Raw genomic sequence first — 25,008 nt, 5'->3', positions numbered from 1 at the left:
GATTTCGCACAAATAAGAACTTACAGACAGTTCCAGGCAATTTCATGTTGGATTTTTTTTTTCCATCAGTAGAACATCCTGGAAACCCTGCATAGCAGGCTACTCCAATATACAAATGTCTCTTCTCACCCCTATGTTCCATAACATGGCACTTTTGCCCAATAACCGTGATGGGCAGCCTCACAAACCAATAGTGATGCATACAAGGTGGAAAGGTGGATTGGCCAGAGCCACCATCCATGGAAGTGGTTCATCTGTGCAAATAAATGCACCCTGGTGCTAAAGGTTCAAGGTTAAAGGTGGAGAGAGATTGACTCGTTTGGAGCACCTTTTCTTGGAGAAGAGCTTCAATCTCTCTCCACCACTCTCTTAGCCCATTGAGACCACAGAAGACCATCAACTATAAAAGAGGTCTTATAGTGTAGTCCTTTTATTAAAAAACGAATATCCACAACCAATAGCATAATGGACATGTGTTAAAACATCCGACCAAAAGGATTTCACTTACATGTTTAGCCGACAAACTCCCAAGAGAGTGGCGGCGGGACCTCTGGCATATCAAAATAGAACCTCTCTTTACAGCTGTTTTGAGCATGTCCAATATGCTATTGGTTGTGGATATCCGTTTTTTAATAAAATTACTACACTAGAAGACCTTTTATTGTTGATGGTCTTCTATGGTCTCAACAGGCCAAGAGTGGTGGAGAGAGACTGACTCGTTTGGAGCACCTTTTCTTGGAGAAGAGCTTCATTGTCTAACAAAGCGCGGTTTGCTGTTCTATTCATTTTAGACAGCAATTGTGTCTGGTGAGTGAGCATTTTTATTTAAGGTGGAGCTCAAGCATTATCCAAGTCACAGAGGAGAAGACTGTCCTTAAATATTTGAAATTTATGGACGGTTTATTCCTTTTTTGATTAACACACTTGTCACGGGTGTTGTTGGTTTTTATTTAAATTTGCTTTTTTTATTAGTGCTGCAAACAATTGTATTTATGAATTGGTGTTTTTTGTGTATGAACACTTTTTGCTAGCAGCTAATCTCTTTTACTGACACTTTTAATAGTTTTATTAATTTAGAGTTAACCATGAATAATGACTCTATAATTATTATTCTCACTCCGGCGGGTGATCCCACAAAACACGTTGACCTCTACACTTTGATCTTAAGGCCCACTTATACATAGATCAGTTGGCTGTATAATGTACCTTCAGGTATTATCAATTATTATATTGTGACTCAAGACGTTGCAACTTTGAAAAATGTTATTGCATTTTTGTATTTGAGATCCTGGGTCCTGATGAAGGACCAATCTGTGCGACTCAAAACACCGTGACTTATTCAATGGTGGCTGTTTCAATCGCTACAACTCAGGATTATTATTATTATACAGTATTTATAAAGTGCCAATAGTTCGCTTAGTGCTGTACATTACAAAGGGGGACAGAACATGTGACAGAACAATACCAATACAATGCAAAACATGAGGGGATCGAGGGCCCTGCTCTTTCGAGCTTACAATCTAGGAGGGAGGGGATGGTGGCACAGGAGGAGATAGCTGTGGGGGATGAGGTGGTAGGCAGAGTGGAGGAGGTTGACAAGTTAGCAGGGGGAGGAGTAGGCTTCCCTGAAGAGGTGGGTTTTCAGGGTGCACCTAAAGGAGAGTAGAGTAGGTGATAATGTGATGGGTTGGGGCAGGAAGTTCCAGAGGATGGGTGACACCCTGGAGAAGTCCTGGAGGCGGGCATGGGAGGAGGAGACCAGGGAACTAGAAAGAAGGAGGTCTTGTGAGGAGCGGAGTGTGCGTTTTGGGTGGTACTTGGATATTAGGTCAGTGATGTAGTTCGGGGCAATATGGTGGACGGCTTTGTACGTCAGTGTTAGAATTTTGAATTTGATCCATTGATCCATTTGATGAGCTGTTTAGTGGTTTCTGGGGTTAGGAACGTGCGTATTTTGGCGATGTTGCGGAGGTGGAGTCTGCACGGGTTTGTTAAAGATTGGACTTGGGGCTGGAAGGATAGGTTGGAGTCCAGAATGACACCAAGTACTCTGGCCTGCGGGGCGGGTTTGATGATGGTGTTGTTGGATGAGATGGAGAAGTCAATGGGGGGTGGTGTCCGGGCTGGGGGGAAAAAAAGAAACTCGGTTTTGGAGAGGTTCAGTTTAAGGAAGTGGAGCGACATCCAGTCTATGTCGCTCAGTAGGTCTGCATACAGACTTTTAGCAGAGTTTAATGGCAGGAGAGTTCAGAGGCAGGAAAAGAACCCTCTGCCAGTGCATCCAGTCGCAGCAAAGTTTGGGCAGAAAAAGGATGCTGCAACGTGTTCAATGGTGGCTGTTCCAATCATAAATTTTTAGACACACTACTCCAGGAGAGATCTCCATATCTGCAGTGCATACCTACAAATCCAGGGAGCATTACCAGGTACCTTAAAGGGGAGCCCTGAAGGACGAGAATCACCTGTAAATATTCCTTAAAAGGATCCTGTCTGATGACCCACCACCCTTTAGAGGGAAGACATCATAGTTCCTGACCCCTCTCCGTGCTGATGACATCTGGAATAATTATATAGGGTGCATTTAATATGCGTGTCCGGTGAGTGCGCATTACTTTCACCATTATTGCCAGAGCACAAGAGTCACTTTTACTTATTTTATCTTATTATTATTGGGACTATTTATATCATTAATTATAATTATCATATATTGATTTTATTGATTCCCTGTTATTGTCATTTTTAGCGCTGCACCTTTCTATATATTATTTATGATTCAAGGTGATATTGGTTACCGGTTTGTGCATAGCAGCTTTTATATACATTTCTAGTCTTAAGGCGCTCGCATTTCTTGTTTACATATGGCTGTTCCAATCAGTTCAACTCAGGATGTTGCAAGTTTGAAAAAAGTTCCTGCATTTTTGCATTTGAGATCCTGGGCCCTGATGAAGCGAGTGATCCTGCAAAACATGTCAACCTCTACACTTTGACCTTAAGGCCAAAGTTATACATACTGACATCAGTTGGCTGTACAATGTACCTATATGTACTATCAATTATTATATTGTGACTCAAGACTCTGCGACTTTGAAAAATGTTCCTGCATTTTTGTATTTGAGATCCTGGGTCCTGATAAAAGGACCAATCTGTGTGACTCAAAACTCAGCAACTTGTTCAATGGTGGCCGTTCCAATCAGTGCAACGTAAAGCGGAGATCCACCCAAAAGGGGAAGTTCCGCTTTAAGCCTTTGTCCCCTGCTCCCCATTAAGGATTGGCACCTTTGGGGAGCGGGGGGAGGAGGAGCGGGTACCTGAATTTGACATGTGACAGATTCCAGAAGACTATGGGGCCAGTCACAAAGTGCAGACCTTCTTGCGCATGCGCAGTAGGCACCCGGCTGTTAAGCCGCAAGCTGTCACAGCCGGCTGCCACACTAAAGATGCTGGCGCCAGGGAGAGAAGACGGCCAATGAAACCAGCCGTGGTCAGGATACCGCTGGACTGAGGGACAGGTAAGTGGCTGTGTTTTAAAATTCAGCAGCTACAGTTTTTGTACCTGCTGACTTTTGTTTGTTTTTTTAGGTGGAATTCTGCTTTAAGACGCTGCGACTTTGAAAATGGTTCCTGCATTTGAGATCCTTGGTCCTGATGAAGCGGTTGATACTGCGAAACACGTCAACCTCTACACTTTGATGTCAAGGCCAACAAATACATATGACATCAGCTGGCTGTAAAGTGTACCTTCGGGTATTATCAATTATTATATGTGGATGTTTTAAATGATTTTACCTTTTATGTTTCTGATGTGCTGTAATAAAACTGAACTTTGTATTTTATATTCGCTTTTTGGTGTGGTTTATACCACTGGAGACATCAAAGTCCCATTTAGCTATAATTTTCTCTGGTACAATCAGTGAGCCAATCACACAAGCAGGAAATGATATTTCTGGGGGGACACTCAGTACACCATCTATGTACAGAACATCTCCAGGTCGCCATATTGCATGTTACAGAAAATTGCAGCGCTGCAGATTGCAATGGAAAGATAATTTTTAATAACATTCAATTACAATATGAATTGTGTAGCAATTGTATACACTATTTATTTTTTTTTTTATTCGCAATTGTTTTTCCGCAAAAGTGGAGTTACCCTTTCAAGTTCCAAATAATGGACTAAATTGGGTTTATTTATCGTATTTAATGTGGAATTTAAAAAAAATAAAATAAAAAGATGTTCTTACAAAGTGATACAAGCGATGACACCTGCCCATCTCAGGGTAATTCTATACTCTCCGCAGACGTGCCAGAGGATGTAGGGGATGGCAGGATGTTGTGCTATTAGGATAATCCCTGGAAATACCAAGAGACCGTTACTAGAAGTGCTCCGGGGACACGGCGGGGCGAGCGTTCCGTCTCAAAGACAAGAGGCTCTTATCATTACTGGAAGGAAAATGGATATCCTGTTCACAAAATTTAGAAAGATAATTATATGTAATTAAAATGACAAGCCTGGGCACGATATGTCATCTACAGGTTTAACTCCAAAGGAATTTTAAAAAATATTCTAAAAGAAGCCTGCAGTCATCTAATACTACAAGATATTAAAAGTCGAGGCTTATTTTATATCATGACGCACAAAAATAATGATGTGCTCAAATGTAAAGGTGCTACACTTAGGGGTGCCATTGTAAAAGAAAAAAAAAAATGTAAGCTACACGATATTGCCAAAGGTCTTGGGCCAGCCCTCCAAATCATTGGTTTCAGGTGTTCCAATCCCCTCCATTGGCACAGATGTATAAAATCAAGCCCCTAGGCATGCAGACTGCTTCTACAAACATTGGTGAAAGAATGGGTCGCTCTCAGGAGCTCAGTGACTCCAAGCGTGGTCCCGTGATAGGTTGTCACCTGTGCAATAAGTCCATCTGTGACATTTCTTGGCTACTAAATATTCCACGCTCAACTGTTAGTGGGATTATAACAAAGTGGAGGCAACTGGGAACAGCAGCAACTCAGCCACCAAGTGGGAGGCCACGTCACATGACAGAGCGGGGTCAGCACATGCTGAAGTGCACCAACTGTCTGCAGAATCAATAAAGATCTCCAAACTTGGTGTGGCCTTAAGATTAGCACAACAGTGTGTAGAGAGCTTCATGGAATGAGTTTCCATGGCCGAGCAGCTGCATCCAAGCCTTACATCACCAAGTACAATGCAAACCGTCGGATGCCATGGTGTAAAGCACGCCGCCACTGGACTCTAGAGCAGTGGAGGAGTGTTCACTGGAGTGACCAATCACGCTTCTTTGTCTGGTAATCCAATGGACGTGTCTGGGTTTGGTGGTTGCCAGGAGAACGGTACTTGCCTGACTGCACTGTGTCAAGTGTAAAGTTTGGTGGAGGGGGGATTATGGTGGGGGCTTGTTTTTCAGAGCTTGGGTTGGTCCCCTAGTTCCAGTTTTTCATGCTCCCAACTTTGTGGGAAGAGTTTGAGGATAGCCAAAAAAAAAAGCAACATGAACACTATTGTTTGTACCCATAGTGCGGCACAGAACAACAACTAAAATACACATACAGGTGAAACTCGAAAAATTTGAATATCGTGCAAAAGTTCATTTATTTCAGTAATCCAACTTAAAAGGTGAAACTAATATATGAGAGAGACTCATTACATGCAAAGCAAGATAGTTCAAGCCGTGATTTGTCATCATTGTGATGATTATGGCTTACAGCTCATGAAAACCCCAAATCCACAATCTCAGAAAATTAGAATATTCCATGCAATCAATAAAACAAGGATTGTACATAGAACAATATCGGACCTCTGAAAAGTAGAAGCTGCATATGTACTCAGTACTTGGTTTGGGCCCCTTTTGCAGCAATTACTGCCTCAATGCAGCGTGGCATGGAAGCCATCAGCCTGTGGCACTGCTGAGGTGTTATGGAAGACCAGGATGCTTCAATAGCGGCCTTCAGCTCTTCTGCATTGTTCGGTCTCATGTCTCTCATCTTTCTCTTGGCAATGCCCCATAGATTCTCTATGGGGTTCAGGTCAGGCGAGTTTGCTGGCCAATCAAGCACAGTAATCCCACGGTCATTGAACCAGGTTTTGGTGCTTTTGGCAGTGTGGGCAGGTGCCAAGTCCTGCTGGAAAATGAAGTCAGCATCCCCATAAAGCTCGTCTGCGGAAGGAAGCATGAAGTGCTCTAAAATCTCCTGGTAGACGGCTGCGTTGACCCTGGACTTAATGAAGCACAGTGGACCAACACCAGCAGATGACATGGCTCCCCAAATCAACACAGACTGTGGAAACTTCACACTGGACTTCAAGCATCTTGCAGTGTGTGCCTCTCCATTCTTCCTCCATACTCGGGGTCCTTGGGCCTCTCCATTCTTCCTCCATACTCGGGGTCCTTGGGCCTCTCCATTCTTCCTCCATACTCGGGGTCCTTGGGCCTCTCCATTCTTCCTCCATACTCGGGGTCCTTGGGCCTCTCCATTCTTCCTCCATACTCTGGGTCCTTGGGCCTCTCCATTCTTCCTCCATACTCGGGGTCCTTGGTTTCTAAATGAGATGCAAAAGTTGCTCTCATCAGAAAAGAGGACTTTGGACCACTGAGCACAGACCAGGTCTGTTTTTCTTTAGCCCAGGTAAGACGCTTCTGACGTTGTTTGTTGTTCAGGAGCGGCTTGACAAGAAGAATACGACATTTGAAGCCCATGTCCAGGATCCATCTGTGTGTGGTGGCTCTTGATGCACTGACTCCAGCCTCAGTCCACTCCTTGTGAAAGTCCCCAACACTTTTGAATGGCCTTTTCTTGACAATCCTCTCTAGGCTGCGGTCATCCCTGCTACTTGTGCACCTTTTTTTTTTTCCACACTTTTCCCTTCCACATAACTTTCTATTAATGTGCTTTGATACAGCACTTTGGGAACATCCAACTTCTTTTGCAATTACCTTTTGAGACTTTCCCTCCTTATGGAGGGTGTCAATGATGGTTTTCTGCACAACTGTCAGGTCAGCAGTCTTTCCCATGATTGTGATTCCTACTGAACCAGACTGAGAGACCATTTAAAGCAGCGGTTCTCAACCTGGGGGTCGCGACCCCTTTGGGGGTCGAACGACCATTTCCCAGGGGTCGCCTAAGACCATCGAAAAACACATATTTCCGATGGTCTTAGGAACCGAGACACCGCTCCTCCATCTCAGGCGATGTGTGGGCGGGATGATACGCTGCTCCTGTCACCTGGCCACACCTCCGGGATCGCTCAGCAGCTCCGCCTCCTCGCCGCTGATTGGCCACCGGAACTGTAGCTCAGGAGAGGCACACAGGCGGCCAATCACCGGCGAGGAGGTGGAGCTTGGAGAGGAGGAGCCGAGCGGCAGCGCGCGTACATCAAAGAAGATCGAGGGAGCTGCTGGAGCGAGTGAAGAGGAGAGCGGCCAGAGAAGGAAGACAGCTGACAGGTAAGTGAGAGAGCGAGCCCAGGCTGGAGCAGGGGTCAGCAAAGTAAGTATCATTGGTATCAGTGGGAGGAATAGTGCCCCATCATTTGTGTCACTAATACCAACGATGGGGCACTATTCCTCCCCCCACTGACACCAACGATGGGGCACTATTCCTCCCCCCACTGACACCAACAATGGGGCACTATTCCTCCCCCCACTGACACCAACGATGGGGCACTATTCCTCCCCCCACTGACACCAACGATGGGGCACTATTCCTCCCCCCACTGACACCAACGATGGGGCACTATTCCTCCCCCCACTGACACCAATGATGGGGCACTATCCCCCCCCCCCCTGACCCCAATGATGGGGCACTATTCTCCCCTCCACCACACTGACATCAATGATGGGGCACTATTCCTCCCACTGACACCAATGATGGGGCACTATTCCTCCCACTGACACCAATGATGTGGCACTATTCCCCCCACTGACACCAGTGATGGGGCACTACTCCCCCCACTGACACCAGTGATGGGGCACTACTCCCCCCACTGACACCAGTGATGGGGCACTATTCCTCCCACTGACACCAATGATGGGGCACTATTCCTCCCACTGACACCAATGATGGGGCACTATTCCTCCCACTGACACCAATGATGGGGCACTACTCCCCCCCACTGACACCAATGATGGGGCACTACTCCCCCCCACTGACACCAATGATGGGGCACTATTCCTCCCACTGACACCAATGATGTGGCACTATTCCTCCCACTGACACCAGTGATGGAGCACTATTCCTCCCACTGACACCAGTGATGGGGCACTACTCCCCCCACTGACACCAGTGATGGGGCACTACTCCCCCCACTGACACCAGTGATGGGGCACTATTCCTCCCACTGACACCAATGATGGGGCACTACTCCCCCCACTGACACCAATGATGGGGCACTACTCCTCCCACTGACACCAACGATGGGGCACTATTCCTCCCACTGATACCAACGATGGGGCACTATTCCTCCCACTGACACCAACGATGGGGCACTATTCCTCCCACTGACACCAACGATGGGGCACTATTCCTCCCCCCACTGACACCAACGATGGGACACTATTTCCCCCCCCCGACCCCAATGATGGGGCACTATTCTCCCCTCCACCACACTGACATCAATGATGGGGCACTATTCCTCCCACTGACACCAATGATGGGGCACTATTCCTCCCACTGACACCAGTGATGGGGCACTATTCCTCCCACTGACACCAGTGATGGGGCACTATTCCTCCCACTGACACCAGTGATGGGGCACTATTCCTCCCACTGACACCAGTGATGGGGCACTATTCCTCCCACTGACACCAGTGATGGGGCACTATTCCTTCCACTGACACCAGTGATGGGGCACTATTCATCCCACTGACATCAGTGATGGGGCACTATTCCTCCCACTGATACCAACGATGGGGCACTATGCATCCCACTGACATCAGTGATGGGGCACTATTCCTCCCACTGACACCAGTGATGGGGCACTATTCCTCCCACTGACACCAGTGATGGGGCACTATTCATCCCACTGGCATCAGTGATGGGGCACTATTCCTCCCACTGATACCAACGATGGGGCACTATTCATCCCACTGACATCAGTGATGGGGCACTACTCCTTCCACTGACACCAATGACATGGCACTACTCCTCCCACTGCAAAATTACAGTTATGAAGTAGCAACGAAAATAATTTTATGGTTGGGGGTCACCACAACATGAGGAACTGTATTAAGGGGTCGCGGCATTAGAAAGGTCGAGAACCACTGATTTAAAGGCTCAGGGACCCTTTGCAGGTGTGGGACACTTTGAGCCGAGAATATTCCACCTTTTCACAATATTCTCATTTTCTGAGATTGTGGATTTGGGGTTTTCATGAGCTGTAAGCCATAATCATCACAATGATGACAAATCACGGCTTGCACTATCTTGCTTTGCATATAATGAGTCTATCTCATATATTAGTTTCACCTTTTAAGTTGCATTACTGAAATAAATGAACTTTTGCACAATATTCCAATTTTTTGAGTTTCACCTGTATGTGGTATTGCTGTGATCGTCAGGAGCAGGAGAATTTATTTTGAATTGTTCTTTGGTGGTAGTAGCAAAAAATATACAGCTACATTTAAAAAAAGGTTTTGTTTTTTTACTATTTTGGGTCAGTTTTCCTTTGATAAGCAAAAAAAAAAAAAAAATATATCATCATCAGGAGATATCCATTACCATTCACCACCAAATGAAAGTCCAATTTGTCCAGAAAAAAAGTGGTATAATCCACTTGGATACACAAAGTAATTGTGATTTGTACGGTTTTACTAACACATGTCAAAGTTGCAAAATCTTGCTTAGGCATTAAGATTTGTGTTCCCCTTAGGCACGAAGGGGTTAATGACACCCCAATTACAGTTAGTGGACACATGCTCTGCCGCACATTTTTTGCGTGCAAAAACATGCTACAAATGCACCAAAGCGGGCACTAAAAAACAGCGACACTTCACGACTGAAAAGGTTCTTGAGCTACTTTGGGAAGTTTGTTCCAAGTGAATGGGCTGCCCTAGGCATGAGGCGGTTTACACGTGAAAAATGCAAAAAGTGTACGCAAGCAGGAATGTGTTAATAGACAATACTTGGATGGAGAGTTTTTAGACAGCAAGGAAGACCAGAGTGATAAAAAAAAAAAAATTAAAAAAAAACTGATCTTCTCAAAGTCTCATAGGAATGCTTTTTATCCAATGCCAAAGGACTTCTGAGAGTGAAGTTGCAATGAAGTCGGATGAAAAAAAAAAAAAAGAAAAAAAAAAAAATCGCACAACAAATTGGGTTGCAGCACTGTGAACTGAGCCTTAGTCTTGTGTAACAGCATGTACAGTTGGTCTGTGCACATGGGGGCAAAAAATGAATGTTAATAAGCCATCTTCCCTCCAAGTCGAAGGTTTTTCCATTCATAAGAATAACAAGAATCTGAAAAACACCGCATTATGTCGACTTTGCATCTATTGAATATTTTAACATACTGATTTTGCGGTTCTGGTCTGTCACAAGGACAGCTGATAATGAAGATTAGAGGGGAAAAAAAACAGTGGTCTACACTACATGCTGTAACTCATGCAAGTCAGCAATTGAGAGGAAGGAAAGAAAGAGAGAACGAGAGAGAACGAGAGCGAGAGCGAGAACGAGAGCGAGAACGAGAGCGAGAACGAGAGCGAGAACGAGAGCGAGAACGAGAGCGAGAGCGAGGACGAGAGAGAGAGCGAGGGCGAGAGAGAGAGCGAGAGCGAGAACGAGAGCGAGAACGAGAGCGAGGGAGGGAGAGAACGAGAGCGAGGGAGGGAGAGAACGAGAGCGAGGGAGGGAGAGAACGAGAGCGAGGGAGGGAGAGAACGAGAGCGAGGGAGGGAGAGAACGAGAGCGAGGGAGGGAGAGAACGAGAGAGAGGGAGGGAGAGAACGAGAGAGAGGGAGGGAGAGAACGAGAGAGGGAGGGAGAGAACGAGAGAGGGAGGGGGAGAACGAGAGAGGGAGGGGGAGAACGAGAGAGGGAGAGAGAGAACGAGAGAGGGAGAGAGAGAACGAGAGAGGGAGAGAGAGAACGAGAGAGGGAGAGAGAGAACGAGAGAGGGAGAGAGAGAACGAGAGAGAGGGAGAGAGAGAACGAGAGAGGGAGAGAGAGAGAACGAGAGAGAGAGAGAGAGAGAACGAGAGGGAGAACGGGAGAACGAGAGAACGGGAGAACGGGAGAACGAGAGAGGGAGAACGGGAGAACGAGAGAGGGAGAACGAGAGAGGGAGAGAGGGAGAACGAGAGAGGGAGAGAGGGAGAACGAGAGAGGGAGAACGGGAGAACGAGAGAGGGAGAACGGGAGAACGAGAGAGAGAGAACGGGAGAGAGAGAGAACGGGAGAGAGAGAGAACGAGAGAGAGAGAGAGAACGAGAGAGAGAGAGAGAACGAGAGAGAGAGAGAACGAGAGAGAGAGAGAACGAGAGAGAGAGAGAGAACGAGAGAGAGAGAGAGAGAACGAGAGAGAGAGAGAACGAGAGAGAGAGAGAGAGAACGAGAGAGAGAGAGAGAGAACGAGAGAGAGAGAGAGAACGAGAGAGAGAGAGAGAACGAGAGAGAGAGAGAGAGAACGAGAGAGAGAGAGAGAACGAGAGAGAGAGAGAGAACGAGAGAGAGAGAGAACGAGAGAGAGAGAACGAGAGAGAGAGAACGAGAGAGAGAGAGAACAAGAGAGAGAGAGAGAACAAGAGAGAGAGAGAGCGAGAGCGAACGAGAGAGAGAGAGCGAGAGAGAGAGAGCGAGAGCGAACGAGAGAGAGAGAGCGAGAGAGCGAGAGAGAGAGAGAGAGCGAGAGAGAGAGCGAGAGCGAACGAGAGAGAGAGCGAACGAGAGGGCGAACGAGAGAGCGAGCGCGAGAGAGGGCGAACGAGAGTGAGCGAGAGCAAGAGAGAGAACGAGAGAGAGAACGCGCGCAAGAGAGAGAGAATGAGAGAACGAGAGAGAGAACGAGAGAGAGAGCGAGAGAGAACGAGAGAGAACAAGATAGATAGAGAGGGAGAGAGAGGGGCGAGGGGGGGAGAGAGAGGGGCGAGGGGGGGAGAGAGAGGGGCGAGGGGGGGAGAGAGAGGGGCGAGGGGGGGAGAGAGAGGGGCGAGGGGGGAGGAGAGGGGCGAGGGGGGGGGAGAGGGGCGAGGGGGGGGGAGAGGGGCGAGGGGGGGGAGAGAGGGGCGAGGGGGGAGAGAGAGAGGGGCGAGGGGGGAGAGAGAGAGGGGCGAGGGGGGAGAGAGAGGGGCGAGGGGGGAGAGAGAGGGGCGAGGGGGGAGAGAGAGGGGGGGAGGGGGAGGGAGAGAGGGGGGAGAGGGGGAGGAGAGAGGGGGGAGAGAGAGAGAGGGGGGGAGAGAGAGAGAGAGAGAGAGAGAGAGGGGGGGGGGGAGAGAGAGAAGGGGAGGGGGAGAGAGAGGGGGGGGAGGGGGAGAGAGGGGGGAGGGGGAGAGAGAGGGGGGGGAGAGAGAGAGTTTTGTGAAACTGCATTCATTTTGTGCAAAGGGGGGTAAAAGCGGATGTACTTAGTCCATTTTATCTTCCAGGTTGCATGTTTTTCTTCCATAAAAATGGAGTGAATAAAAGACAACACAGTATTATAGCTACAAACAGCAACAATAGGAATAGGTATTTATGATCATCAGCTCCATCTACTGGCCATGGTGCAGTATTTTCCAAATTCACTATTTTCATGAATTGGAAAAAAAGAAAAGAAAAAAAAAAAACCAAACATTCAACCTGGAAAGAGAAAAGCAAAAGAACATTTGTTTTTGCCCTATTTGCACACAACAAATTTACAGTTTCACAGGATAATTAGCTCTGCAATTTATTTTTTCTGAGTTACTTTTTAAAATAGGTGTCTATGTTAGCTCTCATTTCCTTTATGTTTTGCTAACCCTTACATGCACCTGGTGAAGTGACTGGCCTCAGGAGAATACAGAGATGATACAAATCCTGCTACATAATGTGTACCTGTTTATCTGCAGCCCTTTCTCCTCTACAGCCAAAGTGCAGAATTTACACAGCTTTTTCGGAGCTCCAGAAGGCAGGGGGCAAGGGGCAGGGATCAAGTGTTACACGCTGCACAAGATAGAGCAGAGATCTCAGTGTAATCTGAGTAGAAGGAATGGACACACCTTTTATACACAATCTCATAGGGAAACATGAGCCTGTCAATCGCCTGCTGTGTGCTGGAAGGGGTTGAGGCCGTCTCCATCTGGTGTCAGTATAGACTGTCAGAAGAGGCTAATGTAGATTGGGGAACAAGGCAACAGACAGAAATCACACTAGGTGCCTTGGATTGAGGCAAGCACACACTATAGAAGGATATGATTTGTTCATTTTTTATTTCAGAGGTTTACAACCACTTTAACTGCCTTGCTATGTGGTAGTGATGCCTGGATCACAAAGCTGGCTGAACAGAATTGCATATCTTTTGCCAGATAAGACAGTCCATATGTGTGTACTTAGCTGCTTGATTGAGGTGCGGCTTTATAATATTCAGAATCATTTTTTTATCTGGCGCTCAACTCTGATCAGCTGAACCATTTACAGTCTGACTGTTGGACACAAAGGCGTACCGTGTAAAGACCTGCAATTTAACATACTGGCATCCTCATCTAGTTAAATCAAATAAAAGATCTTATTTTATTCCAAGTCATTATTCCGGAATATAACATTTTTTGCAGTTTTCAGTTACACTTTCCCATATATGGTGGTAAAATGGGAGCTTAGGACTTTTTTTTGCCTTTGAAACACATAAAAGTTTCATTTAAACAAGTGAATAATGACAAGAAGACTCAATGTGCTTACTTTATTGAACCCACGAGTATTAGCTCTACTTTTGTATGGGCTTTTATTTTTCTTCCTATTTTTTTTTAGTGGAATACAGATAGGATAGAATGCAGTTATGAGGAAAAGTGACAACAAATTATATCCTTGTGTTCACGAATAAAATCCGTACTATTTACAGGCCCTGTAATCTATTTGTCCCTTGGTCTTGTAGGACCGATAATGGGAATCTGGCAAGATGGGTCTTGTAGGACCGATAATGGGAATCTGGCAAGATGGGTCTTGTAGGACCGATAATGGGAATCTGGCAAGATGGGTCTTGTAGGACCGATAATGGGAATCTGGCAAGATGGGTCTTGTAGGACCGATAATGGGAATCTGGCAAGATGGGTCTTGTAGGACCGATAATGGGAATCTGGCAAGATGGGTCTTGTAGGACCGATAATGGGAATCTGGCAAGATGGGTCTTGTAGGACCGATAATGGGAATCTGGCAAGATGGGTCTTGTAGGACCGATAATGGGAATCTGGCAAGATGGGTCTTGTAGGACCGATAATGGGAATCTGGCAAGATGGTTCTTGTAGGACCGATAATGGGAATCTGGCAAGATGGGTCTTGTAGGACCGATAATGGGAATCTGGCAAGATGGGTCTTGTAGGACCGATAATGGGAATCCGGCAAGATGGGTCTTGTAGGACCGACAATGGGAATCCGGCAAGATGGGTCTTGTAGGACCGACAATGGGAATCCGGCAAGATGGGTCTTGTAGGACCGACAATGGGAATCCGGCAAGATGGGTCTTGTAGGACCGACAACGGGAATCCGGCAAGATGGGTCTTGTAGGACCGACAACGGGAATCCGGCAAGATGGGTCTTGTAGGACCGACAATGGGAATCCGGCAAGATGGGTCTTGTAGGACCGACAATGGGAATCCGGCAAGATGGGTCTTGTAGGACCGATAATGGGAATCCGGCAAGATGGGTCTTGTAGGACCGATAATGGGAATCTGGCAAGATGGGTCTTGTAGGACCGGTAAGGGGAATCTGGCAAGATGGGTCTTGCATGACCGGTAAGAGGAATCTGGTAAGCTGGTCCCAGCCCAATGATCATGGGAAACTGGTAAGCTAGTCTTGGCCCAATGATCATGGGGATCTGGTAAGATGCTCTTGGTCAAATGATAATGGAAATCTGGTAAATTGGTCTTGTACGACTGATAATGGGAATCTGGTAAGTTGGTATTTTACAACTGATAATGGGAATAAGGCAAGCTGGTATTTTACAACTGATAATGGGAATAAGGCAAGTTGGTCTTGGTCGACGGTAAAGGGAATCTGGTATGTTGGCATTTTACAACTGATAATGGGAATCTGGTAAGTTGGTCTTGGCTGACTAATACTGGGAATCTGGTAAGTTGGTCTTGGCTGACTAATAATGGGAATCTGGTAAATTGGTCTTGGCTGACTAATAATGAGAATCTGGTAAGCTGGTATTGTACAACTGATAATGGCAATCTGGTATGTTGACATTTTACAATTGATAATGGGAATTAGGCAAGTTGGTCTTGTATGACTGATAATGCGAATCTGGTAAGTTGATCTTGGCCAAATGATCATGGATATCTGGTAAGTTGGTCTTGGTTGACTGATAATGAGAATTAGGTCAGTTGCTCTTGGTCAACTGATAGTGGGAATGTGCTAAGTTGGTCTTGTCCAACGGATCCCCCTTACATCAGCACGCAGCCTTCATTGTCTCCCATCTTCCATTTTGCCATATTGAGTTCCCAAAACCATGCATTGATTTGTGACAGAATGGTAGACGTTTGAATTTATTCAATACAAAAAAGCCTAAAAAGTACAGACGCTTATAGCAACCACTGAAAATGATTTTATGGATTGGAATTCAATACAATGAAATTTGATTGGTTGCAATGATTTTAAAAACTTTGCACGTTCGACTTATTCTTGACACCACTTGACATAAGCCAATTAGCAGTTAGATTTTGTTATGCTCAAGGAGGGATATTTGATAAAAAGTAGAGAAAATTGTTAAGTAAAATGCATTAAAAACAAAATCAGCTGCAGACCTTAGTTCATGTAAGAAAATGAAAGGAAATGTGGGATAGATTACCTTGGCTTTTACTAGAGCTTACCTGAAATAACTTGGCAGTTGCTATGTTGAACATCAGGGTTGAAAGATGCACCAGGCTCCTCCACTTGTCGCCTGCGTCTTATAATATGTTTTCTTCCAGAGAAGGATGAACTTAGATCTATTGAAGCGTTGGCTGGTTCAATCATCACTTGGTCCTGGCCTATCTGAATATATCCAATCTACAGAAAAGACAGATCATTAAATGGACATAAGCAACAATATAAAAACACACAGTAGGCATTTCTAAACTTTTAGAAATAGACAATAAAAGTCTATGTTGTGATCTTTCAGTAACTTTGAGAATGAATTACTTCATTAAAAGCAAGCAAGGGAGGTCAGTGATGTCTTATTTTAAAAGCACTTTCACCGTTTGTTAGGAATATATAAATTATTAAATGTCCATAGCCTGGGCAGAGGTGCACTCTCTGGACAGTCTACTAAGTCTATAGTATAGCCAGGGGTGTATTTACCACAAGGCAAACAAGGCATTTGCCTAGGGTGGCATTTTTCAGGGGGGCAGCGCTGCCCCCTGGAAAAAGGAATACACTCCGCACGCCTGTGGGCTGCTTGATGTGTGCAGAGCACGACTCTCATTCCCGGGGATGTCCAGAGCTGTGAATGTCAGCGTCTACGAGTTTCTTTCTTTCTCTTGCCGGGGGTGGCGGCGGGTGTATGGGGGAGATGGTGGTAGTGCAAGGCTCTCTTGGCCGGGGTGGGGTTGGTTGGTGTCAGGCTCTCTCCTTTGGGGGGGGGGGTTGCTGTTTGCGGTTATGTTCTCTCTGCGGTTGGGGGTGGGGTATTGGTGTCAGGCTCTCTCCTTTGGGGGGGTGGGTTGTTGGTTGGTGTTATGCGCTCTCTGCGGTTGGAGGGGGGGGGTGTTGGTCAGTGTCAGGCTCTCTCCTTTGGGGCGGTGGGTTGTTGGTTAGTGTTATGCGCTCTCCGCGGTTGGGGGGGGGGGGTGTTGGTCAGTGTCAGGCCCTCTCCTTTGGGGGATTGTTGGTTGGTGCGATTGGGGGTTGGGTTGGGTTGGGTTGGTTGGTGTCAGGCTCTCTCCACGGTTGGGGGGGGTGTTGGTCAGTGTCAGTGTCAGGCTCTCTCCTTTGGGGGATTGTTGGTCGGTGCGATTGTCTCTCCACGGGGGGGGGGGGGTTGGGTTGGTGTCAGGCTCTCTCCACGGGGAAGGTTGGGGTGGCCGATTTTTGCGTTGCCTAGGGCAGCACAAAACCTAGATACACCGCTGAGTATAGCCCTTGACAAAAACAGAAGCCCAATCCTCACGATGTCTACCTGCCCTCTCCATCTAGAAACTGATTTGTAACTTTTACAACAAATGATCTTGCAGCTTCCAACTTGGCTTACAAGCAATTGTAATCTTTACTTGATCCCTCATTAAACGTCGGATGGACTCCAAGCAAGCTGCTTCCTAGCAGTTTTCTGCAGTTGGCAGGAAAACGATTACCGAGTATTCCTCGAAGACATGTAAACCAAGGAACAGGAAGAGAGTCACCCAGAGCCTGGAGCTCAGGAGAGGCTTCCCTTCGCTACACAAGTCCTGCCAAGAACAATTCAAGGTTTTTTCCTATAAAAATAAAACCTTTGAAACACAGGAACGACCTACGGCAGAGATTTATCTCTGGTACTTGTGATAATTTCTGTTTGGTTGACCTGGTAAGAGGGTATAGATGAATCATAGAGATGAAGTCATGAGAGGACAGATCAGCTGTCTAAGAAATGTTCAGCAATACAATACCTTCTAGATTTTGACTCAGCAGAAACGAAGAAAAACCATTTGCATTATATCAGCTTTTGACATGTTCACAGCGCCCTCGGATGGCTTCATATATGCAGGAACACCAAGCCGTAATGGCAACAACTGTATTTCTGCTGGACATTATGTCTTCTTTGTATGAATGGCATAGAAGGTGCAAATTTTGGCATCCAATATTCTTGGCATCCAAATTTAGTATCCAGGACACCACAGAACTAGTTATGTCTCCCTGGCTTTCACAAGGCCAGCAACACTTTCACTACAATGTCACTACATAAAGGATTAATAGAGAATGATCCAGAGGTCTCTGTGCAGGGTCCATTTTATCAGATCAGTTTAAAGAGCAACTAAACTTTTAATTACAGACGGAGGATATAAACCCAACCTTTCCTAGAGTTGCCAATCCCTGATAAACTCATCGCAATTTTCAATCCTATGACCCATGGCCAAGGTCAGTGTGTCTTCAATTGTGCAGTTCATTTCAGTTTTATTTGAAATTTGTACAAAATTTTTGTTATTTGAACATTCGGATGTAGTCAAATTTCTGAATGACAATAGTAATGAATTTAAACAAATCCGACATGACGAAATTAAATTTAATCCAAAATACTAATCGAATTTGAAAACAAATTTGAAATATTATTATTATTCTACAGTATTTATAAAGCGCCAATAGTTCGCTCAGCGCTGTACATTACAAAGGGGGACAGAACATGTGACAGAACAATACCAATACAATGCAAAACATGAGGGGATCGAGGGCCCTGCTCTTTCGAGCTTACAATCTAGGAGGGAGGGGATGGTGGCACAGGAGGAGATAGCTGTGGGGGATGGAGTGGTAGGAAGAGTGGAGGAGGTCGGCAAGTTAGCAGGGGGTGGGGTAGGCTTCCCTGAAGAGATGGGTTTTCAGGGTGCGCCTAAAGGAGAGGAGAGTAGGTGATAATCTGATGGGTTGGGGCAGGGAGTTCCAGAGGATGGGTGACACCCTGGAGAAGTCCTGGAGGCGGGCATGGGAGGAGGAGACCAGGGAACAAGAGAGAAGGAGGTCTTGTGAGGAGCGGAATGTGCGTGCTGGGCGGTACTTGGATATTAGGTCAGTGATGTAGTTCGGGGCAGTATGGTGGACAGCTTTGTACGTCAGCGTTAGGATTTTGAATTTGATCCGTTGTGCAATCGGAAGCCAGTGGAGGGATTGGCAGAGGGGGGTGGCGGAGACGGAGCGGTTGGAAAGGTGAATGAGTCTGGCAGCCGTATTTAGGATCGACTGAAGCGGGGATAGCCAGCGGCAAGGCAGGCCAGTGAGGAGGGAGTTGCAGTAGTCGAGTCGTGATATGATGAGGGAGTGGATGAGCTGTTTAGTGGTTTCTGGAGTTAGGAACGTGCGGATTTTGGTGATGTTGCAGAGGTGGAGTCTGCACGAGATTATTAAAGATTGGACTTGGGGCTGGAAGGATAGGTTGGAGTCCAGAATGACACAAAGTACTCTGGCCTGCGGGGCGGGTTTGATGGTGGCGTTGTTGGACATGATGGAGAAGTCAATGGGGGGTGGTGTCCGGGCTGGGGGGGAAGACAAGAAACTCGGTTTTGGAGAGGTTCAGTTTAAGGAAGTGGAGAGACATCCAGTCTGATATGTCGCTCAGCAGGTGTGTGATTCGGGCGGAGATCGAGGGGGTGAGGTGGGGGATTGAGAGATAAATTTGTGTGTCGTCGTCATAGAGGTGGTAGTTGAAGCCGTGAGAGTGTATGAGTTGGCCAAGGGAGGAGGTGTAGATGGAGAAGAGAAGGGGCCCGAGGACAGAGCCTTGAGGGACCCCAACAGAGAGAGGGAGTGAGAGGGAGGTGGTAGCATTATAGGTAACGCTGAAAGAGCATTGTGACAGGTAGGATGAGAGCCAGGAGAGAGCAGAATCTCTGAGGCCGAGGGAGTGTAGTTTTTTGAAGAAGAGGGGGTGGTCGACTGTGTCGAAGGCCGCAGAGAGGTCAAGGAGTAGGAGCACTGAATAGTGGCCATTAGCTTTGGCGGTTAGCAGGTCATTGGAGAGTTTGAGTAAGGCAGTTTCGGTGGAGTGTAGGGGACGGAAGCCGGACTGTAGGGGATCGAGGAGGTTGTTGTCGTTGAGGTGAGAGCATAGGCGGGTGTAGACTAGGCGCTCGAGGAGTTTAGATGTAAATGGGAGCAGGGAGATGGGTCTGAGGTTGTTCGGTTCATTGGGGTCCAGGGAGGGCTTTTTAAGTATGGGGGTGATGTGTGCATGTTTCAGAGGGGAGGGGAAAGTGCCGGAGGAGAGGGAGAGATTGAAGATGTGGGTGAGGGAGCATAGGATGGAGGGAGGGAGGTCGTAGGAGTTGTGAGGGGATAGGGTCGAGGGGGCATCAGAGAGGATCTTGGAGACTTCCTCGATGGTAGTAAAATCAAAAGTGTGGAGTGTTGGGGGAGCTTCAGTATGAGGAATGTAGGGTGGGGTGGAAGAGGAGGTCAGAGCAGTAGTGGGGCCGTGGGAAAGGGGTGATAAGGGGGTAGCTGAGTGAGGGGCAAGGGGGTTGGAGGGAGTTTGAGCAGCGATGAAGTCCCTGAGGGTTATGTCGAGGGGGAGGGGGGATGAGGGGGTAGCTGTGTGAGAGGGGACGGGTTGAGAGGGTGTGTGAGTTGCGGCGATGTCCTTGCACATTGTGTCAATCTTGTTTTTGAAGTGATTGGCAATCTCAAGGGCAGTGATTGAGGTGCTGGGTGGAGGTGGGGGTGGCGAGAGTAGAGAGTTGAAGGTGGAGAAGAGTCGGCATATTGCATTATGCTGACTATTGCCGATTTCATTAAAAGACTATGTGTAATTAGTGTTAGAATATAGCCATCTTACGAAACTCGGATTTCAAAAAGATTAGCATAAAATGAAACAGAATAGAAAATAAAAGAAGACAGTAGAAAATAAAGGAATAGAAAAATAAAATAGAAAGAATATAGTAGTCTTCTGAAATTTGAATTTCGAAAATAGACCAGAATAAAAAAAGAATAGAATAATAAAGATTAGAGCAAAAAAAAAAAAGAATAGAAAATAAAGGAATAGATTAGAAAAGAATAGAACAGAAAAGAATATATAGAATAGAAAAGAGTAAAAACAGAACAGAGTAGAAAATAATAGAATAGAAAATAGAATAGAGAGAATATAGCCATCTTCCGAAATTCGAACAGAAAAACACAGGATAGAATAGAAAAGAATAGCGTAAAAAAGAACAGAATAGAACAAAAAAATGTACAGAAAATAAATGAATAGAACAGAAAATGAAAGAGTAGAAAATAGAATAAAATAGAAAGCATATAACCATCTTCCAAAAATTCAAATTTTGAATCGAATAGAACCAATTTTCACAACGAACTCAGATTGATTTGAAATTTTTTATTCAAATACTTCGAATCCAATGGAAAAATTCTAATCCGGTTGAAAAGGAATCAACAAAACAAAATGAATTTCGTTATGAATACAACAATATGAAATTAGTAACTTAACAAATCGATATGAAACTAAACAAATGTTTTTGTTCTGCACATGTCTATTCAATACTACATTTTGGCATTATATAAAACATTAAAAGATCAGTTCTGATTCAACAGATGCGCCCAATACACTGCAGCTGCATCAAAATATATACCATCAGTAGATTTTTCCAAAAAAGGTCCTTCCTGTGTTATTGGTCTCCAGTCATGTGATTGTGCCTAAAGCGGAGAGGAGCAATCCGGGAAAATGAAGGCGTTGGTGTCTTTGTCAAGTGCGGGACCAGCTGTCAAAATAGATTTTCTGTGGCAGATTTGTCCATCTGCGCTGAGTAATGTAGATGGCCGGCTTTACTCTTCAAGTGACATTGAGTCAGGAAGGCAGGAGGAGAAAACCTCCAATATTGATACAGATGGCAAAAAAAAAAAAAAAAATCTTACCAAGGTTCTAGCCTTTCCCCATAACATCTGTTGAGGCTGCCATCACCCTATGGGGTGAAATGATGCAACCATCTGAATACGTGGTTAGAGAAAACCCTGTCTCCATACAGGATAAAGTTGGTTGCTCCTGATGCTATGCGAGTTCCAAACCTGTGTCCTCCTGGATCCAGGTGGATGTTTGAAGTAGGAGAGTTAAAAGTTGGAGAGTTAAAAGAGGTCTAAAAAAAAAACAAAAAAAACAAAAAGGGTCGGTCGGTCGGTCTAACTGATTTTATCCAGCAGTTCCAACAGTGGGGCATAATTCCCTCCACTGACACCAGTGAAGGGGCACAATTCCATCTAATGATGGGGCACAAATCCTCCCACTGATACCAATGCTGTGGCATGGTTTTTCCCACTGACATTGGGACCTTTCCTACTCCCAATGACCACAATACAGCCCCCCTAAAGCTGTAAGGGCAGTAAACTGGCCCTTTGTTTAGAAAGTCTGGAGACCCCTTCCCTAGAACAAGTGAAAATCAAAGAGAATAAAATGTGGATCATAATGTAAAATTAAATAGATTTCCAAAAGAAAAAAAAACATTCTAAGGATTAACAGTACATGAACAGTTCATGCAAAGACTACACCAAAAGTAATGCAAACGTGGCCATAACATTTTTTATTGTTTTTATAAACTTCCATAGGTCATTCAAATTTCACATGCTGGTAGAGTAAATCTTCTATAGTAACTCTTCATTTTCATTGCAGGTAAATAATGGATTCCAAGCAGAAACAACATGCCGTCATTGAGTTCTTCATAAGAGCAGGCTTTCCAACATCCACAGAAGGCTACAGATTGATTATGGAGAGGACACCACTGACAAGACATGTTAAAGGTGTCATCCACAGAAGGCTACAGATTGATTATGGAGAGGACACCACTGACAAGCCATGTTAAAGGCGTCATCCACAGAAGGCTACAGAATGATTATGGAGAGGACACCACTGACAAGACATGGTAAAGGTGTCATCCACAGAAGGATACAGAATGATTATGGAGAGGACACCACTGACAAGCCATGTTAAAGGCGTCATCCACAGAATGCTACAGAATGATTATGGAGAGGACACCACTGACAAGACATGTTAAAGGTGTCATCCACAGAAGGCTACAGAATGTTCATGGAGAGGACACCACTGACAAGCCATGTTAAAGGTGTCATCCACAGAAGGCTACAGAATGATTATGGAGAGGACACCACTGACAAGCCATGTTAAAGGTGTCATCCACAGAAGGCTACAGAATGATTATGGAGAGGACACCACTGACAAGCCATGTTAAAGGTGTCATCCACAGAAGGCTACAGAATGATTATGGAGAGGACACCACTGACAAGCCATGTTAAAGGTGTCATCCACAGAAGGATACAGAATGCTTATGGAGAGGACACCACTGACAAGACATGTTAAAGGGTGTCATCCACAGAAGGCTACAGAATGATTATGGAGAGGACACCACTGACAAGACATGTTAAAGGGTGTCATCCACAGAAGGCTACAGAATGTTTATGGAGAGGACACCACTGACAAGACATGTTAAAGGGTGTCATCCACAGAAGGCTACAGAATGTTTATGGAGAGGACACCACTGACAAGCCATGTTAAAGGTGTCATCCACAGAAGGCTACAGAATGTTTACAGAGGTGACACCTTTAACATATCTTGTCAGTGGTGTCCTCTCCATAAACATTCTGTAGCCTTCAGTGGATGTTTGGCAGCCTGCACCCCTCCTTTGTCAAGAACTCAATGAAAGCACATTGCTACACTATTTAATTCCCTGCCATGCTAGCTACTGGCACACACATGCACCTCATCTCTTACCTGTCTACCTTAGATACAACAACTATCTCATTTATGATTGCCCTTTAAACTGTATAAATTTCATTTGGTTGTGCCTTCATGGACTTGACTAAATTTGAACGAGTTTTCGTTTGAGTACCATGTCAATTTTTCAAAGAATGAATGTTCGGTTTCCAGAATTACTCTGACATGCGCATGCACATAAGACCAATTACAATTTCTCTCAGCCAAGAGAAAATTCAAAGACTGGAAATTCCTTCGCTCTCATTGGATTTGACAAAAAAAATTTTACCATCCTTGTCCTAAATTTTTTCACTTGCTCTGGTCGAAACCAATGGTTACATTTTTTTCCCCTTTAACACTCAAACACTCTGAAAATGGTAATTTTCTAATGAAATTCTACAGTTTTAAGTGCAGTTTTAGGTACAGTGACTGATGAGATTTCTTAAGATTGCAGTTGCATTGAGGACAACTTCTGTAATATAGCTTAGACACCAATTTCCAAATACAGAAGCATAATGCTGCATATAGTCAGGTTTAGGGTTATATTCAAGGAGGTAGATGTATTACTTTGCAGTGGATAAACAACCCAGTTTTAAGAATATCTTTTTCAATTATTAACAGTTTGTCAGTGATAAATGTATCTACTACACATCACTTGCTTTAGATAAAAAAAAAAAAAATATATATATATATATATATATATATAGGAAGGTGAGGTAAATGGGATTATCTTAACTCCTTTCAAGACGTATCAAGTGCAAGGCAACAGAAACCATCAACTCTGACTCAATGAAGAAATAGTTTTCTTCCAACACTTTCACTCTGCTACAGGTCTAGAAAGAAAAAACACGAATACTAAACACAGTGCCAGCAGAGTGGGAGTTGGAAGTAATCTATGGACATCATTTACCATCATCTTTCTAAACCTTTTTCCATAGAAGCCTAGAAATTATTTTTAGGTCTCAAGCAACCCCTGCTAAAATCAAATCATCAGTGGGAAGAATGCTCTTTACATTGGTGGTCAATGAGAAGAATGCTTCTTACATTGGTGGTCAAGGAGAAAAATGCTTCTTACATTGGTGGTCAAGGAGAAGAATGTCCCTTTCAATGGCAGTTATTGAGAAGAATGTCCCTTTCAAGGGCAGTTATTGAGAAGAATGTCCCTTTCAAGGGCAGTTATTGGGAAGAATGCCCCCCCCCCCCTTACATAAGTCATGAGTGGGAAGAATCACTCTTACATTGACAGTCAGTGAAGAGAATGCCCTTACTTTGATGGTTGGATGGTGATTCGAAAGAATGTCTTTCTATGGTAGTCAGTGGGAAGGGTTGTCCCCTACTATTGGTGTTTAGTGGAAAGAATGTCCTTTACATTGGTGATTGACAGGAAGAATGCCCCTTACACTGGTTGTCAGTGGGAAGAATGCCTTTTGCATTGGTGGTCAATGGGAAAAATGCCCCTACACTGGTGGTCAGTGGGAAGA

The 25,008-nt window shown here is 45.3% G+C and overlaps 1 protein-coding gene across 2 annotated transcripts in view; it reads right to left on the bottom strand.

Moving 5' to 3' along the window:
* The window catches only part of ADAMTS17 (ADAM metallopeptidase with thrombospondin type 1 motif 17), a 508,325-nt gene that overhangs the window by 421,253 nt on the left and 62,064 nt on the right, over window positions 1–25,008 (bottom strand). For both annotated transcript variants that reach the window (XM_089655532.1, XM_089655533.1), the window contains exon 3: window positions 15,990–16,167. In XM_089655532.1, the coding sequence (XP_089511658.1) occupies window positions 15,990–16,167 (178 nt within the window). The remainder of the gene's footprint in view (window positions 1–15,989; window positions 16,168–25,008) is intronic.

Source organism: Staurois parvus, unplaced genomic scaffold (genome assembly GCF_062004578.1).
Source record: "Staurois parvus isolate SC_StPar_1 unplaced genomic scaffold, SC_StPar_1.0 ptg000845l, whole genome shotgun sequence".
In the NCBI taxonomy this organism is placed as follows: domain Eukaryota; kingdom Metazoa; phylum Chordata; class Amphibia; order Anura; family Ranidae; genus Staurois; species Staurois parvus.
Note: the sequence above shows the minus strand (reverse complement) of the source record. Positions and strands in the feature narration are given on the sequence as shown.